Raw genomic sequence first — 15,151 nt, forward strand, 5'->3', positions numbered from 1 at the left:
TTTCCAACTGTTCCTTTTATTTGGTAATTCTTTATCAAAGGAGCGCTTGCAATTCATTCCAAATAGATTATTATATGAAAGGTACAATAAATGATTTCCCAATGCACTGATGTGTTTTTTTCTTTTGATGCTGACACAACTGCAATGGATGATGAAACAGAGAAATCAGACAATGATTATAGAGTTGGAAAGTTCAAAATCGACACCGTCAGCTGTGATGTAAAACAGAAGAAAGAAGAAGACCATCTGTTTGCTCTACTTTTAACCCGTATTTCGTACACAGATACGCTACATGCATATTTACACATGTTCCTTTTTTGTGAGCTGGCAAGAAAAATTCTTGGACATAATCTTTTGGAGCATTTGTAACAAGGAATTCATTGCTTTTAACTCTGCACACGCCCCCTCTGAATAGCTAACATTTGACATGAAACTATTCCCTCAGGGAAGGAAAAAGTGTAATGACGGTGAGACTAAAAGAAACAGGTGTTCTTCTTGCTATGGGGGTTAAGTGCTGAGAGTTACAGAAAGGTTGTGAATCACTGCTAATTGCATGAAATTATAGTCGGGAGGTGCAAAATGAACTCATTGTATTGTAGCTTTGCGTTAACACACTTACAGTAATACTTTGGATGCTTTTGGATGCAATAAATTATGGAATGATGGGTATTTCTAGATGCTAACTGAGCAATGACTCTGCATTACTGGAAATGCTACAGGGGATTTACAGAAAGCTCACCTGATTATAATCATTTGAAGACAATAAAAAATAATAATTTAATTAACAAGGGAAAAAAAATGCGAACTCAGCTTTTGATCTACCACAAAAAAAAGAAAAAAAAAGAATAAGGAAAATGTCTCTTGGAGACCTGTTGAAATAAAACCAATGAGCCAAATCAGAATATCAGAATATGACCTGGTTTTAACACAGCTTCCATTTTTGTTTTACAAAACTGAATGATTTATGTACAGCGTTCTGTACAACAGCTCTTCTCCCAAGACAAATATAATAATAATTCAATTTAATATGTAAATGACAGCATAGCAACCACTGCTTATTACAAATGTCTATGGCTAAGCAGCTTGACTGAAGACACCAGAACAAAAGCATTTTCCTCATGAACCAGTGGCCTCTTATTATTCAATATCTTTATCAGAAAAGGCAGCCCTGACTAAACCAATTTATATCAGACAAACAAAAGTCAATTGTATTCTCTGACAGACAAAAACTAATAACCAGGACAAATAATGCAGAGCCAGCAGGGAAATAGGCTATTGGACTGATGATTAATCTTTCATAACATTTCAGTAACTTAATATTGTCTGTCTCCTCACTTATCCCAGGAATGGTGTTCTGTGCTTTTCTAACTGGGTCCTGTTTGCAGAACACAGTTTGCACATAATATAACCTGACCTGATTATTTTCTGAGATGTCCATTTTGAGTCAAACTTTGTACAGACCATCAAGAGATGTTCATGTTTATGCATTCATGACACCAAAAAAGCCTTACATTATTCATGAACAGGTAAAATATAAGACATATTGCTAAATCTACTGGAGGCACCAACATCAACAAAAACAAGAAAGTTCCTTTAAGGAGTTTTAAAGTTGCAATAAATGTTTTTGTGTTGTCCACAAAGGCTGATGTTCTTTAAGGGGAACAGACCTGATACATATTTTACAGACCTACATCGGCCTATCAAGACTTTGTGCTAATAAATTAGAAAATATTTGAATTTATAATTAACCTTTAATTATACAGCTACATTAGCATCATGCTACAGTAAAGTCTCACACCACTTGAAATATGTCCAATATTGGATTTAAGTGTACCACATTTGTGTTTTACTGTATAAAAAATATGTTTGCTTGAGATTTGTTGTCATTGCCGTGAGTCAAGACATAGGGAACGGAATACATGAGTTGCCACACAACTTGCTTTTAGCCATGTTAAAAGAAAGAACTGAAAGCAGACTCTTGACCAATACTTTCCTTCTTACTAAATATCCACTTCTCCTTAACAGGCTAAAAGTCATCTGTGTGCCAGTCCTATTCTGCATTGCAAAGAATCAACTCATCTTGACAGGATTGATTCTTGAAAGGGGTTTGCAAATTGTCAGACTCAGGGCAAAGGAAGGAGACAAATTGTCACTCAAGAGATTATCTTAAGGATCCTTTGGTTTGTCCTCGTTTATTATGGCTTGTTTTGCTACCCTCCTCCTTCTTCTGCCGGGATTTATCTGCCTCTCAGCTGCAAATAAAGACCCCTGTGATCTCTACGCTGCCTTCGGACAGAGCCTGAGTCTACCTTTTATCTACAAGGGACTGACATCCTCCCATGTGCTGAGATGGACTCATAACAACAGCATCATTTTCTACAGACAGCAGGGCAGAGTGTCTGTCGGAAAATCAGGAGACATCACTCCAACTGGATCTCTTATCCTTAAAAACCTGCAACCCTTGAGTGCTGGTTTGTATCAAGCCAATGTGCTTCACCCCAATGGCACAAGTGCTGAAACATGGTCCAGTCGTCTCTGTATGATGGACAAAGTATCACAACCTAAACTCACCTTCAGCTGCGACTTCAAGTCTAGCGCTGTTAATCTAAACTGTGATGTGGTCAAAGCTCAGGGCTTGGTGTTCTCATGGACACTGGATGAAAAGACTTTGAGAAGCGAAACAAGACAAACATTAAGCATAGCTCTGGCACAGCTGAAAGGAGAGAGGAGCTTTACTTGTAGCGTTGAAAACAAAGTCAGCAAAGAGAAGAGCGTCATTGTCCGTCCAACCTGTAAAGCTCCGCCGCCATCACCTCCAACTTTGCTATGTTTCAAATCCAGCATTGTTGCGGCTGTGCTCGCAGCAGGAGCAGGTCTCATTCTGCTTCTGCTTATCATCGTTGTTATATTATGCTGTTGCAACAAACAAGTGAGACCCGGGCATAGAGGCGAGCTCAGGATGCTGTCTCTCAACAAACGAGATCTGGACTCAGTTGGCCCAGAGTATGAGACCATGCACCCAACTGAGGACTGTCCACACCCGACACCTGAGGCTTCAGCCAGAGTCTGTTATGAGAATGTTTCTCAGCCTGAAAACAGTCCTCCACAGCTGTCCTCTGCTGCTGAGGGACAACGACCTTCACCAGTGCCGAAGCCGAGGACGAGGGGCCCCCAGACGCAAAACATCTGAATGTGCCACAACACCTAACGTCATGGGCAGTAAGAGACAAAGACATGTTTCAGTTTAACGCTCTGAAAGAAAACTGCAAGGCAAGTTTATTTATATTGCACATTTCAACAACAAGGCAATTCAAAGTGCGTAAGAAAAGGTATTTTTTTAGTATTTGAAGCAACAGGATGGTACATGCATTGTGTACATGATCATGGTTAGGAAGAAACATGTCATCCACTTCGACGACGGTGCATGGATTGTTTTTTAGACTTAATACACGGACAATAAATGCTATGCATCTGTTGTAAATTGTTTCATTGAAAAGTTCAGTATTAGAAAAACATGTTTTTTAAGACTTTTTATTGAAGATGTTGTTATGTGTGACAGACACTTCATGGACAAAAATGTGAACTTTTTCTGACCCTTCTCTTCTGTGACCTATATTCTCCATGTGAGCATCATTTTTGAATGAGGGCTATTTTTTACTGGCTAATCTGATAATTGCATTTACTGTATGTGGTGGTAATCTTTCATGATTAACTCTTCTCTTTAATAACAAAGCAATGGCTCTCTATGTTTATATATATATATATTTCATACAGTATGTATGCATATATGGTTTTGAAATAAATAAGGATGTGAAAACTTACTTCAGTTGTTTGTATGGAAAATTACATTAATGAGTATCTTTGTCAAACACATCCCTTAGTTCCAGCTTCTTAGGCATCAGCATTCTTGCACTTCTTAAAATTTGCTTGCTTGCAAGAAGTTATTAAAGGGGAAAAAAATCAATGGAGGAATGGATTAGCAAAGACAAATATCTTTTATCTCTGATGGGTAAATGGTAATCCACACATGAAAGTGTTTGCTGTCTCGCCTAATGCTGTGTGACAGCAGCATAATGGATTCCCCCTGAGCGTCATCGCCTAAAACTTACAAGCCAATGTCATCTTTTGTCGGGCCCTGCTCCGCTCCTGTTCGCTTTACATGGCTGAAATTTCAGTCCAGCCGGCGGGGATTTGCCAGTAAAGCTGGTATCAGCTCCTGGAAGAACGCCATTTGTCTTTCTTGAGAAACATTGAGAGTTGGCTGGCAGCATGCCAAGCCACTCAGCAGCTACAAATGTTCTGCATCAAGACCATCTAGATATAACAACACGTGCACATATACATGGGCTCATTGTATTCTTACACACACAAGGGACTATGTTTCATGATGACTATATTTCATGAACTTAATGAAACACATCTCATATGCCTTTGTCAGATCTGCCCTGGAAAAAAAGGGGAAATACTTCTGAAATGTGTTTAATCAGTGACTCTTGGAGTCTAGAGGATATACACTTTTGATCTTTGAGTGTGTGTGTGTCCAGGAAAAGGGTCAGTCATCCATGACAAGTATTCATGTCAGATCATTCCTACTTCACTGTTCTTGTTGTCACGGATTGCCAAGAATGGAAAAAGAACAAACCAAATCAGAAAATCAAAAGGCTGGCCATGTAGCACAGAGGATGAAAATACAGAGTTTATGACCTTTTAGCAAGTATGAACCAACTCTTTTAAATGAAACTGACTATAACAATAATGACTTTGAATCCCACCCTGTTTGAAGCAACAGCCTGGTTATTCCAAGTATGAAATCAGCCAATCATCCATCTTTGGAGTTCCATAAGGAATCAGATGTATGGTATCTGTTAATGTGGTGCTAACACACCGGTCTGGTTATTTTATTCTCCCTCCTTTATAAAACTCACACTGTTTTTCACACTCTTTAATTCACACCACACACGTCATTTGTGGACTGGCTCTGCACAATCTGTGACTGTCTACAACACATCCAATCGATTTATCCAATTTACGACTCAATGCAGGGACTTTTAATGGAGCCCTAAATTTTTCCAGACCTCCGCAAGATTGAACACTTTTCAGACTCTAGAGGTATGAAGCCAAAGCAATGCTTAGTGCACAGGAAATGTAATAACATCTTGATTAAGTCTCACAGTATGTGAGTTGTAAAACAAAAATTATGTATTTATTTACAAGTAGGATGGCAGAAAACTTCAGACAGTCTCCTTTCTGGGTCCCAAAAGGTGGTGACTTGGACTGCTGAAATAATAGCAATTTTAATAATAATCACGTTTAAAGCACCTTTGCAGAAGTCGAAATAAAAATCACTGTTTGCTACAATGTAACCTTTGCACTCTGCAGTATAGGAATACATGTCTAACTCCTTTTGACTGTGTGGACAGAATGAAAGAGATTCATACAGTACATGCATTGTCAGGTGTCCAGGACAAGCAGTAATACAGGAAGAGGAGATGAGCAGAATCAATGTTTGGATCATGCTGACAGTAAGTAGAACAAATATTCCCATCATTTCGTTTAAATGCCTCAGCAGCTGCTTTGAGCCAATCAGGCTGGCACGTGAAAAGAGAAAAGGCTGCGAAAACAACAGCCCTTTGTAAGAGTCAATCTCACACAGTAGCATTACCACCATATGTAGCCTGTGAAGGAATGTGACAGAAGATCTACTGACATGAACATCACTGATTTCAGTTTATATATTTTGTAGTCATTGGAAAAAAAGAACACTTTGAATGTATTTGAAGAAATGAACCCCATGAAATAAAGAATTTTCTTTTTCTTTTTGTCTATTCCTCTTTCTTAGCGCTCTCATTTTTTCACGCAACCTCCCAAGAACCCGCCTGCCTCCTACATTCATGCTGGATCTTTCACTCTTTCCGACGACCAGTTTAAAGGGAAAAAATGCAATGAATTTTTTTTTTCAAAATATTTATACAACTGTTAAGATTTAGATTTGTTTTTAGTATTTTAGTATTTTATTTGCTGAATTGAATACTCCCCACTTCCTGAAATTTGTCTTGGACCCAGAGTTTGGCAGAACTTAGAGTCCAAGACAAATTTCATCAAGAGAACAATAGAAAGTTTTCAATAAAGCAAATACACTGTTAAAAAAACAAAACAAGTAACATTTCTTCAAATATGTACAGTTTTATAAATATTGTGAAAAATATTTTCAAAGCATTTTCCCTTTATAACCAGTAGTTGGAAAGAATGAAAGAGCTTGTGAACACAAACTACTTACAGTTCTGAAGTACCTCTTGAACGGTAGTGGGATCACACCTGACGACGACTTAAAAAATTAGTTCTCCTCGACGATCTGTTGAGAAACAAAAGAAAAACAAAGACCACTTATTATTTTCAAACTTTGATCACATTCTGGAGTAGTTAAAGAAAGCAAAACATGACAAAACTTTACAAATCCTTTAAACAGGAGCCTCTTGGTGTGCATTTGTCCTGTTTCTTCAAGGTGGACATCCCATAATGCATTGTTAACTAAAGTTCTTAACTGTTTTAGATCAGAACAGTATTTTAGTATTGAATATTGCCTGTAAATTAACAGCAATTGCTTACAGTGTGTAAATTCCAGGTGAGACTTACAGTCTGTGTTTCAGCTTAAACAAACATTCCAGAAGAATCAGGTGTACACAAAAGAAGTGGGGTAAACTCTAACAAATGCAGTAAAGTATAGGCCTATCATTTCAACCACAACCTGGGCTCTGTAATAAAAATGCCTCTATCGGCCAAATGTCCCATCTTTGGTTTTGCATGTGATATAAATCAGATGGAAGAAAAAATTCCAACTCTGCCAGTAATAAGCATCTTGTGAGCACACACTCAACGTTCAAACGTGCAAAGATCAAACATTTCTGCAACATACTTGGAGCTGTAGTGTGTTTGTGTGCCAACACAAAATTACCACCTGGAAAAGAAGCAGAAGAAAAAAACGGCATCCCTCTGTCTGATGTGAATTTTGCAAAATAAGACTTTTGATTTGACATGTAGGGCAAAGGTATGTGGGATGATTCTCCCAGGTAGAGATCATACCTTTGAGGAACACCCAGAAGACATCATTTGGATAGTTAGAAGCCTTTGTCTTGCTCTATAGGCCTGTCTCCTCTCAGAGAAAAGGATGCCTTAAGCCTGTGTGTGCAGGGATAACAGCATGTCAATGATGGACCATGCAACAATAGTTGAAGATGAGAGAGGTGTAAAGGTACAACAGAGAGCTAACAACATAATGCTTTGCTTTGACTAACCTTGCCTATCTAACAAAGCATCAACACAACACTCAAGAGGCCTCTTTGTGTGGCCCTTGTTTTTTTTTTTTTTAAATGTCTTTGAAATGTAATCAGCGTTTTGCAGTCATTCTGGAAAATAGCCCTGACATGAACTTTATCATCAAAATAGATAGGAGCTCTGGAAAAAAAAAAGTGTGTTTAGAGATTATTTATTGCTGCCATAGAGACAAAATGGTTAAGAGACTGCCAGACAAAAGCCAAAGCAAATTAAGCAAAGCAAGCAGACATCATAGTATCCTCAATTAAAAGGGAAAAGATGAAATTGCTGCTGGTTGAGACAATGTTCCTCTTTAATCTTTGATTCAGCCCCTAAGAAGAACAGTAATTGTTACAAAGTATGAAACATTTACAACAAGCCCCCATGAAACGGTGCTGTTAATCTTCTGTGGGCAACATGTTTCAGACAGGAGAGTGTAATACAAAACAACTGAGCAAAAATGCATTGAAAGTCTACATATCGTGTACTGTAATATGATAGGTGACATTTCTAAAGGAAGTGTACTTTTCGCTGTCTACAAATCAGTATGCAAGGGTTAATATGCTTCCAAGCATGGCTGTCTAATTAGAATACATCTAATCATGTGTCTAACAAGTCTACTGGGCCAATTAATCCCATTCAAATCTTGTCCTTATGGCTACTGACTGACAGTCTGGTCAAAGTGGCCTCTGATGCTGAATGTGTGCCAATAAATGTGTCACAAGCAGCTGCGTGGTGTAGCCTACGTAGTTAAGCTGCAATACCATATGGAGTGTTAAAACAGAATAAAAAAATCCTGCTGCCACCATGGCATGTGTAAAGCTCATGAATCTTTCAGGAAGGACATTTCATATCAGTCAAGGCTGTGCATGGATTTCCATATGGGTAGCGGCAAGGCATGAGTTTGAGGAAAACAATACTGAAAAGCTTTATCAGAGAAAGTGGCTCCATGGTACATTTTAAGATGGCCAAAGAAACTTTGTCAAACTGTTGTGATATATTTTCCCCAGAAATAGAACAACTAAGAAATGTTATTAGATAGCCTAATTAGAACCCCTGTTCTATTGTTTGAGTAATGCTGCGTTACTTCTAAAAAAAATAGATACACTGATTAGCAGGGAAGCAACCTAGTCAGCCGGTGTTAGTCAAACCATATTTTAATGTATTCCTGGCAAATACACTGTACCACTGTAACTACCTCTAAAACCCTTTGACATACCTTTGTTTTTTTAATCATTTAACATCTAATGCAGACAAAGTTAATCTGCAGCACCTGATCCTCCTTTCCTTAAAATCATCTATTAATGCCCTAAATCCTCATTTTAAAACCCAGTATTACAGACACTTGGATGGTTAAAGATGTACTTTGAATTAATATTTGCCTAATTGAGTGTAAGTACAGACTAATAAAATGTGAACTGCAGGCTTTTTAGCAAAATGAGTGAGATAAAAGCTTTATTGTACTGGGATGAGTGCCCCTCCTGCTAAACTAAAACACGAGCTGTGTGTAGTTGTAGGTATATTTGATGTTTTAAAGTACGCACAAAGAGTCAAACAAATCGATTTATAGAGACACTCAGACACACACTCTGTCTGCAGTCCAGTCATGAAGGCATGCTCAGCACAGGACTGCAGCACTTAAACAACCTCTTAATTATACCAGGTAGACATAGGGGAGGAGATGGTCCAGAGGAAGGACGGTGTTGGGGTTTTGAGACACTCTGATGGGGTTTCAAGGGCCTTTTATCATCATCAATCTCAATCTTTATTTGAAGAATGAAGAGTTGGACAATAGAGGCCCTTTTTGTGGGTTAAAATATGATCACACCCTTATGCAAGGAAAGATCGCTAATAACAACAGAGGTTATTTTCATTTAGTCCTGCTGATAAGTGTGCAACCAAAAGTTTGAGCGTCTGGGAATTTCCCAGTTGTCTGTTGTCCAGAGATTGTATCTTCCCTTGACAGAGGAGGGCTAGTCTCCATGTCTCTTGGGTCCAAGTAACCAGAAACCATTATTTAGTGGAGTGGAGGGAAAAAGTGTTTTCTGAGAGGACCTTCAGAGAAGTGATTGATGTGAGTTAACCCTGTCAAATGCAGGGTTATGGATCAATGCAAAGCAGGACGTAAATCACTTCCAAATGGTCTCACCTACCACTTTTAGATCAGACTAATACACTCTTCGCTGTGACCGCCGCCTCCATGAGTATGTTAAATATCACAAACTACCATTTGAGTTAAGTTGTCGCAAAATTGCGGAATCTGGTACAGCAGTGCCATCCTACTTCTGAAAAAAGGTCACAGATTATTTTTTTTCTGCCCTTATCATCAAATCTTAAAATTCCAGACTTAAATGTTGTATATGTCCTTCTGATTATGTCAAAGGGACTTTATTGATCTCTCTTGTAAAAATGTCAGTCGAAGAGACAAATAGACATTTTTATACACGTTGCCCCTGTCGCAGACAGAGGTAGAAAACAGGGAAGGAGGACCCAAGTGCTCACAAGTGCCCTTGTCTATCGATTGTCTGTCGTTCGTTATTTGTTGTCCAAATGTCTTTAGTTAAGTTATCTGTTTATAGTATTGTTTTTTTTTATTGCTAGTTTTTTAGTGCTCTTCTTTTGCACTGCAGGTTTGCACGGGGGTTGGGGGGGATTGCAATTTCATCTGTGCTGTATGTTTAACATGGAGCATATTTGACAATAAACAACCTTGAACCTTGAACAATTGCAGAAAACCAAAAATATTTATTAAACAAAATGAAAAACAAAACTTACTCAAAATAAATCCAAAACATCCTGAAAACCGAGTGGAGTGAAAACAAAGTAAATCCAAAGAAGCAAGGAAACAAATGACGGGCTCATACAAGGCATGATACAGACAGACTACCAACAACAACGAACTGACAAGAGACTGAGGAAAACACAGAGACTAAATAGACATGGGTTAATCAGACACAGGTGAGACTAATCAGACAGGTGAGGACAATCAGGGTAATTAAGACAGGAGGGAAACAGAGAGCAAAGAACACAAGACCAGAACACTGACGACAACTACAAAGTAAAACACAACCTAAAGCAGATATTACAAAATAAAACAGGAAACACTAAAGACTAGACTAAGAAACATTAAACACCAAACTAAGAACCTTAAAACACAAGTAACACAGGAAAAACACTTACAGACAACATAGAAGGACATAAGGATACAGGGAAACACACTAAAGACTAAAGTAAACAACACTAGGAATCATACATACACAGAACATGAGGGAAAGAATGAAAACTAAAAAATGAAATACAGAAACAAGACCAAACCATGACAGCTCCACAGTGTTACTTATTGGGATCAAAAAAGACCACATCTACAGCTTATCAAACAACCACATAGATAAACAAACATAGATTTACACACCATTTTTGCTACCAGACTTTTGTAACATGCATACGGCCAAATTCACATTTTAAGCAATCCCCTTTAGATTAGAGAAAAAGTTACCAGGTGTTAAAACAATCTTCAGTGTAATTTTGGAGTTGTTCAACAGAGCCTGGGGTCCCTCCCAATTTATGCGGAATATTAGGATCAGTTTTATTTAGTAAAAAGGCAAACACTGTTGATTGATTCATTGCTTTGACCTTCAAAAAAAGAAGATTCTCGGCAGAAGGAAAACAATCTTGTATGGAAAAATGGTCATCATTTATCTTGGGCTGCCTTGACAAGTATTCCCTCAAGACAACGTGGATCTTTTTTCAGAGGATTTGTATGCTCTTGTCCACTGAACACTGCATGACTCTTCATTTGTGAAATAAAATCCTGTAGCCACAAGACATAATTGTAGTTTTTTTCTTCTTCATCTGTAGGTTACCATATTGCTTGTTTGGCCTGTTGTCTGGGTAATCACAAGACGATGTGTGTGTGTGTGTGTGTGTGTGTGTGTGTTTATGTGAGAGTCAATGGGTTGCATTGCTTACACCTCCCAGGCCTCTTGTCAGTGTGAAATGCAGGAGAACAAAGACAACATTTTGTTAAGAGGTTTATAATACCCTGGTGACGTTAGCCACAACAGTGAGTTAAAATCTCCAGAAAGCTCATTTGATTGGAGTGTTAAGCTGTTAAAAATAATTAGCTCTCCTGTTATCCTGTACAGTGCTTGCTAGTTTACACACAAAAGCGAGTCCACAGCTCTCAGCTAGAGCTCAGTCTGGCCTTTGCCTCATTCATTGGAAGCCTGCTGACACGGGGCAACATTTTCCAGGCTGCCTAACAGCTTTACGTTTTACAATGGGAAAGTTTGTGTTCACTGGTCATAATGTGTGCATTTACTAAAGGGCTGTCAGCAGGTTTTTATGACTAGCAGGTTTGTTTACTGTAGGAATTACAACTTTGTTTGTGCAACAACAACAAACATGGACTTGTAAGAAGGAATCCATACGAAACAATGCCATTAAAAGGGATGCGATATGATGAGATACAGCATGATACCATGACTGTCTTCATTCACTTTGCTATTTTAAAGTCAACATGCTTAAACATATTCATGTTAAGGTCGAAGGTATTGAACCTTGGCTGCCTTTTTTGAAAACATTGATGTCTAATTATCCTCAAAAAGAATCGGAGACAATTTAAATATGAAAAAAAGGCCAAATGATTCAAGCGTTTTACTTTTCTCCAGAATAGTGCCTTGATTTTTCCTTTAATGAATGTCTATGTTCCTTTCAACAAACTTTTTTTTTTACCCCCAAAACATTAGGCTTACTTTTTTCCCTTATCGGATACCTTTTTGCATCAAGTCTTTATGATCCCCAAGCACAAATTCATTGAAGTGTACTGCATGCTCTAATGTGTGATCCATGCCACAGTCTCATGTTCATGGATCAAACAATGGAAGTCCATTTTTCACTATAACACATGTGCATATGGGCTTTTGGCACATACATTCAGACCCCAGGGGCCTAACAAAAAACCCTCCAACCCCCATAATACCTCCTCCAGTTGGACCGTGCCCGTCTCTGACAACATACCACCCAGCGTTGTGCAGAGAAGAGGTGGTCAGCTTTGGACTGAGGCTTCAGTCTGCCACACATCACATGCAGCTGTTGCAAAGTGGACACTCTAGACATGTAACACAATACCTAAATATGACCTCATTCAGTCTTTGCCAGTTAAAGTCAAAGCTGACATGATTTCCGTCAAAAGAGCTGGCATACAATCTGACAGTATAGTCTGTATAACGCCTGTCAGGAAAAGTGCCAGCAGCTTCTCCCATAACTACAGATGCAGCAGTTGGAAGGGGAAATAAGTGTGTAATTGTTTGTGGAGTTTCGTGGATTTCGAAGCAAAAATGGTGCATCACAAGATACTGTTCAAAGCAATGTTTTCACTGTCTGATAAATGGAAGTCAATAAGTGAGTAAAAGAGTAAGAGATGTGACTAACTAGAACGCCACAGACAAAAGGGCCTCATTAAAACTACAGAGGCAACTACAGAAGCATCATAAAATAGTAAGCTTGGTCACAGACCTCTAAGACTGCCATGGAAGCAAATCATGTGACAGTTGTGTGATGCTTTATCGCCATCTACTGGAAGAAAAAGTGGTTACAACAAAACTTGAGTATTTGTTTTTTTTCTAATACATTTTAAGAGTACTTGCTACTAAAGAAAGAAGTATGAAGAAAATGATTGGAAACATTTGAGGAGAAATTTCCACCCAAAACTGACAACAATAAGAAGTCTGTATTTTCTCTGCAGATCACTGTAATTATGGTTGATGAAGACATTTTTTTTTTAGCACCTTTGTTTCTTAATCTAACAGGAGCTAAAGATCGGTTGAAGTTGCATTCATTTTGGGGTTTTGCCTTTTTGCAAGCAAAAAATGCCTTTTTGACAGCTGTGAAAGAGGCCTATACTTTTGTACAGACACAAAAGGTGGGCTGATAGCCAAACAAAAAATGAAATAAAGTTAATATATCAACATCATACTAACTGTGAAATGCTACCTAAATCAGTTGTAGTTGTAGCCGGTTTACACAACAGAATGCAGTCTGGACAGATAGTTAAACATGTAGATGCTATTAGAACTATGGCCTTTATATGTTTACCTGTCAGGCTGCAACTAGGTTTGAATGCTCTTTTTTGATTTTCTGTTTTGATTTTTCATTACCGTACATTTTGTGTCAGTCAGTTTTACTCTCTATTTAAAGTTATTTTATGGGGACATTTTGAGAGAGACAGTCAATCCTGGGAGGAGAGTTAGGGGTGACATGCAGCAAAGAGCCGAGGGCAAATTCAAACCCGCAGCCGCTGTGACGACTTCAATAGCCTCTGAGCACTGGGCGTGCATCATAACCGCTAAGCTAACCAACGGCACATTTCTACTTCAATAATTTATGATTCATTCAAACAACACGACATACTAGAGCTGTGTGTGCTTTGACCAGGACAGGGGATGTTAGGACTTATTTGATACAGTAGGGGGCACTGTTGGTTTACTGTAGTGTAAAGAAGAACATGAAACAAGTTTGATACCATTTACGAAATTGGATTTTAATGACTAGTATTTAATACCGGTAATGGATTAGTGCCGAATTTGTTAGATATTATAAGTTCATATAGCTGAATTTCAAATGTCACTAAGGCAGAAAAAAATAACTGCAGGTACTACTTTTACAATATCTGGATATCAGTTATGATTGTACTTGTAACCTGTCAACAACACATAAAAGCCACTGTGGTGTAATTCTGTTTTTCATTTCAAAAGGCAACCACAGAATAAAGGACTGAATTATATCCCTAAAAGATAGAGTCCATTTCTTTTGTGCGTCAAGTGGTGGATTGTGGAAACAAGCTTTTGAGAGCAGGTTGCAGCTGCAGATTGCACAGGAATGTTTGTGCAGTAACCTCAGAGCAGAATGCACTTCATGGTAAACATCAATCATTAGCGTATTTTATGAGGATTCATGGAGCATGTTTTTTGTTTTTCATCTCAGTCATTAAAGATGTCTGGTTTATGCTTATAGCAGACAGGCCAGGGAAGCTTTTTTTCTAACTTTTCCACAGTCTCAAGAGTCTGCAAGGGGGGGGGGGGGGGGGGGGGGGTTGGGTTTGTCGTGCTCCGGGACTCCTCCAAATCCTTAGATTAGATTTTAGGAAACAAGGCAGGCTCCTGGCAAGAAATCAAAGCAGTTCTTGAGGGACCACCAGATCTGTTTTCAGTTAATGTACAAAGCTATCTCCCTGCAACGAGCGCTGGAAAAGTGGATTTAGTATAAACAGTTTGCCTTTTACTCAAGTACCTGCACCTTTTATTACTGATTCAAGTTGGTGACATAATTCCTCAAAATGGTACTTTCCACCTCTTGGTGAAGTTTTCAAAGCTTACTTAGAAATGACCTCATTCTTTGATTTGACAAAACAGTTTGATGAGTCATCGGGCAGTTGACAGCTTCAGCTGTTTCAAGAACCTGAGAATATGTGCACTTCAGTGAGAAGTGGATTTAAAGGCATTTGTTCTGTTTATGTGTCTGTTAAGTGTATCTGAGCTGTAGAGAGTCATGTTGTGGAAATGCAGCCCGCACCAATAAGTGGAACCACATGGAGCCACAATCTGGTGAGCACAAGAACTCTGACCTGCTGCCCTTCTTTATTAACTGATCGGGCTTGTGCAGTGAAGATCATTTTTGCTATGGTGACAATGAAGACAAAGATTTTGTTTCCATATTTTTTTTTTCAAAAGTGTAGGCTGTGTGTAATAAACCTTGCATTGAACAAGTGACAATGTACAACTTAAAAAATTAGATTTTTTTCATCTGTTAAAGGGATTAAATTTCTCTTAAATAGGCTCAT

At 38.4% G+C, this 15,151-nt stretch overlaps 2 protein-coding genes across 5 annotated transcripts in view; one reads left to right on the forward strand and one right to left on the reverse strand.

Moving 5' to 3' along the window:
* prickle1a (prickle homolog 1a) overlaps window positions 1–10,181 on the reverse strand; it is a 78,629-nt gene extending 68,448 nt beyond the window's left edge. For 2 of the 4 annotated variants that reach the window (XM_079346851.1, XM_079346853.1), the window contains exons 1-2: window positions 10,087–10,181; window positions 6,278–6,352 (exon numbers count right to left, since the gene is read on the reverse strand). The gene's annotated coding sequence lies outside the window, so the exon portion shown is untranslated. Of the gene's footprint in view, window positions 1–6,277; window positions 6,353–7,080; window positions 7,169–10,086 lie in introns of those variants that run through there. The other 2 variants (XM_079346855.1, XM_079346852.1) reach the window with 2 other exon arrangements.
* Window positions 2,044–3,804, forward strand: LOC306825161 (uncharacterized protein). The gene has a single exon (XM_079345725.1). It carries the CDS (start codon window positions 2,198–2,200, stop codon window positions 3,188–3,190), a length of 993 nt encoding a protein of 330 aa, XP_079201851.1. The 5' UTR covers window positions 2,044–2,197; the 3' UTR covers window positions 3,191–3,804.
* Window positions 10,182–15,151: the final 4,970 nt, after the last annotated feature.

This window comes from Symphodus melops (assembly GCF_947650265.1).
Source record: "Symphodus melops genome assembly, chromosome: 6".
Classification (NCBI taxonomy): domain Eukaryota; kingdom Metazoa; phylum Chordata; class Actinopteri; order Labriformes; family Labridae; genus Symphodus; species Symphodus melops.

What these genes read in the sequence shown, in the direction of transcription:
- LOC306825161 (XM_079345725.1), top strand. Translation starts at nt 2,198, where the DNA reads ATGGCTTGTTTTGCTACCCTCCTCCTTCTTCTGCCGGGATTTATCTGC.